This window comes from Myotis davidii, unplaced genomic scaffold (assembly GCF_000327345.1).
Source record: "Myotis davidii unplaced genomic scaffold, ASM32734v1 scaffold61, whole genome shotgun sequence".
NCBI lineage: Eukaryota > Metazoa > Chordata > Mammalia > Chiroptera > Vespertilionidae > Myotis > Myotis davidii.
In genome coordinates this window covers 802,110-803,421 of record NW_006291729.1, presented here as the reverse complement: position 1 = coordinate 803,421, position 1,312 = coordinate 802,110, and the positions used below count along the sequence as shown (strand labels likewise).

The 1,312-nt window shown below is 53.7% G+C and overlaps 1 protein-coding gene across 1 annotated transcript in view; it reads right to left on the bottom strand.

Moving 5' to 3' along the window:
* ASAP2 (ArfGAP with SH3 domain, ankyrin repeat and PH domain 2) overlaps positions 1-1,312 on the bottom strand; it is an 87,830-nt gene that overhangs the window by 72,078 nt on the left and 14,440 nt on the right. Inside the window, exon 5 of the mRNA XM_015564939.1 lies at positions 44-189. Coding sequence (XP_015420425.1) covers positions 44-189 — 146 coding nt within the window. The remainder of the gene's footprint in view (positions 1-43; positions 190-1,312) is intronic.

Here is a 1,312-nt window from a genome sequence, read left to right as displayed (position 1 = left end):
TCACCTGCAACCGAGGGCAGGCGCGCGCGGCCAGGACACTCACCAGGTTTTTGAAAAGGGCCGTCAACTCCTTGGTAAACACTGAGAACTTGAGGAAGGCGCTTCCCAGGTCCGGGTCGTCTCTGCACACGCAGTTGCCACCAAACTTCTCCAGCGCCTGCGTGTACTGCTCCTCGTTCTCCACGTGCGCTGCAGCCAAGGGGAGACGGCTGTTAACACGCGGACCTCGCCAGCCCCTCCCCAGCTTCTCAGCTGCGGGTAAAACCGAGCCGTCAGCAGAATAAACATCTGAGCCCGGCAGGCGTGGCTGTGGTTGAGCATCAACCTATGGACCAGGAGGTCAGGGTTCAATTCCCGTCAGGGCACAGGCCCGGGTTGCGGGCTCCATCCCCAGGGGGGGGCGTGCAGGAGGCAGGCGATCCATGATTCTCTCATCATCGATGTTTCTCTCTCTCTCTCCCTCTCCCTTCCTCTCGGAAATCAGTAAAAATATTACAAAAACATTTTTTTTGGAAAAATAAATCTGAGGAAAGTTAAGATGCACCCAGAGCAGAAATAACTCCGCTGTCCCAGCAACACCCTGTGGTGCCGGCAACCGGTCCCAAAGCACACGTGGGAGGCATCACCCGCGCCCTCCACGCCCCAGGGCCGTCCCTCCCTGCATCTCGCAGGTGGCCCCATCCAGTCACCTCTGCCAGCACGGCAGCTGGTGTGCAGCGTGAGACCCACCACTCCGACCCAGAGCACACAGCACCGCATCCCCTTTTTCTTAAAAAAACTTTTTTTTTTTTATTGATTTCAGAGAGGAAGGGAGAAGGAGAGAGAGAGAGAAACATCAATGATGAGAGTCTTGATCAGTTGCCTCCACACAGTGGGCAGTTTTCCGGACCCTTCCTCCCGGCACAACAGGCCCCACAGGAGGCTGTGTGCCTCCTCGGAGGAGAGTAAGTCTTCTCTGGAGGCCGCACTTTTCTGTTAATTCCTACTCTGATATTCTGTTAATTTCTATACATGACATTTTTTTTCTTTAAATTTTTTATTTATTTACTGAGTTTAGAGAGCAAAGGGAGAGAAAAACACCGATTTGTTGGTCCACTTATGCATTCTTTGGTTGCTTCTTATATGTGCCAGGGGGTGGAACCTCAATCTGGGCGTATTGGGACAACGCTCTAACCCACTGAGCCCCCCGGCCAGGGCTGGGGTGAGACCCTCTAAACGAGTCCAGCAGTCTCTATGGAAACCACTCCTGTTCGCATGGACACCTCATGTCCACTGCTCACCGCTTCAATTAGAAACACAACTCAGCCCCTTC